This window comes from Austrofundulus limnaeus, unplaced genomic scaffold, assembly GCF_001266775.1.
Source record: "Austrofundulus limnaeus strain Quisiro unplaced genomic scaffold, Austrofundulus_limnaeus-1.0 Scaffold1030, whole genome shotgun sequence".
NCBI classification, from domain to species: Eukaryota; Metazoa; Chordata; class Actinopteri; order Cyprinodontiformes; family Rivulidae; genus Austrofundulus; species Austrofundulus limnaeus.
The window spans coordinates 43,926-45,127 of NW_013953432.1; the positions used below are offsets into that span (position 1 = coordinate 43,926).

Below are 1,202 nucleotides of genomic sequence, written 5' to 3' on the forward strand. Positions count from 1 at the left end.
GTTTATTGTTGTTTATTATGGTTTATTGTGGTTTATTGTTGTTTATTATGGTTTATTGTTGTTTAACGTTGTTTATTGTGGTTTATTGTTGTTTATTATGGTTTATTGTTGTTTAACGTTGTTTATTGTGGTTTATTGTTGTTTATTGTGGTTTATTGTTGTTTAACGTTGTTTATTGTGGTTTATTGTTGTTTATTATGGTTTATTGTTGTTTAATGTTGTTTACTGTGGTTTATTGTTGTTTAACGTTGTTTATTGTGGTTTATTGTTTGTTTTGATGATGGTTGACGTCAGGCCAGCTGAGTGAGAACCAACACAGAGCTGTTTTTGATGCACTTTAAACATTAATCCAAAGATAATCTTACTGTTTGGGTACAGTTCTCATTTATTTAAGGTTTTCTGAACACAGTGATGATGATGATGATGATGTTGATGATGATGGTGGTGGTGGTGGTGGTGGTGATGATGATGATGATGATGATGATGATGGTGATGATGATGATGATGATGGTGATGGTGATGATGATGATGATGATGATGGTGATGATGATGATGATCAGCCAGGTCAGACTCATTTGAAACTGTTAATTGATGTAAAGTGCAACAAAAGCAGCAGGCTGTGGGAATCAGTCAGATCCAGGCAGGTTGAATCACCTGAGTGCACCTGGACTTCACAGGRGGCTGAAGATGAAGAACAACCTGCTGACAGCAGAGGATTCTGGGAAGCTGGAGGAGATTTTCTGCCTCCTGTCAGATCGTGCCGAAGCCACGCCCACGAGCTCGCTCCAACAGTCCACACCTGTGCCCGTCTCTGACAGGTTTGTGAGCCGATCTGATCTCCTCCATGATTAAACCTTCAGCTGCTGTGAGGAGGCGAGCAGCAGATTGCTGAGGTCCAGTTCTGCTGACAGTAAGCTGAGTTTTATCTGGGCTCTGCAGAGCTGCCTTCCTGCTGGAGCTGGCTCTGCTCTCCCTGCAAGCACAGCATCAGAAAGTAGCAGCCGACTGTCTGAAGGAGCTGAAGTCCTGTGGAGAAACTGTGAGTCTGCAAGCTCAAAACTGTGCTGAGTCAGCATTTTCTCTGTCCGTTTACACCTTATTCTGCATGTTTTTTAAATTAAACCCACCTCAGCAGGCGTTTAGCCATTTAAATATAAATATAGTAAAAAAGTTTGGCTAGTTCAGGTCATAAATATTACTTC

The 1,202-nt window shown here is 41.0% G+C and overlaps 1 protein-coding gene across 1 annotated transcript in view; it reads left to right on the plus strand.

Annotated features, from left to right (window-relative positions):
• LOC106533824 (cilia- and flagella-associated protein 46) overlaps positions 1 to 1,202 on the plus strand; it is a gene marked incomplete at both ends in the record, with an annotated part of 6,137 nt that overhangs the window by 3,024 nt on the left and 1,911 nt on the right. Inside the window, 2 exon segments of the mRNA XM_014030263.1 lie at positions 678 to 818; positions 940 to 1,039. Coding sequence (XP_013885717.1) covers positions 678 to 818; positions 940 to 1,039 — 241 coding nt within the window.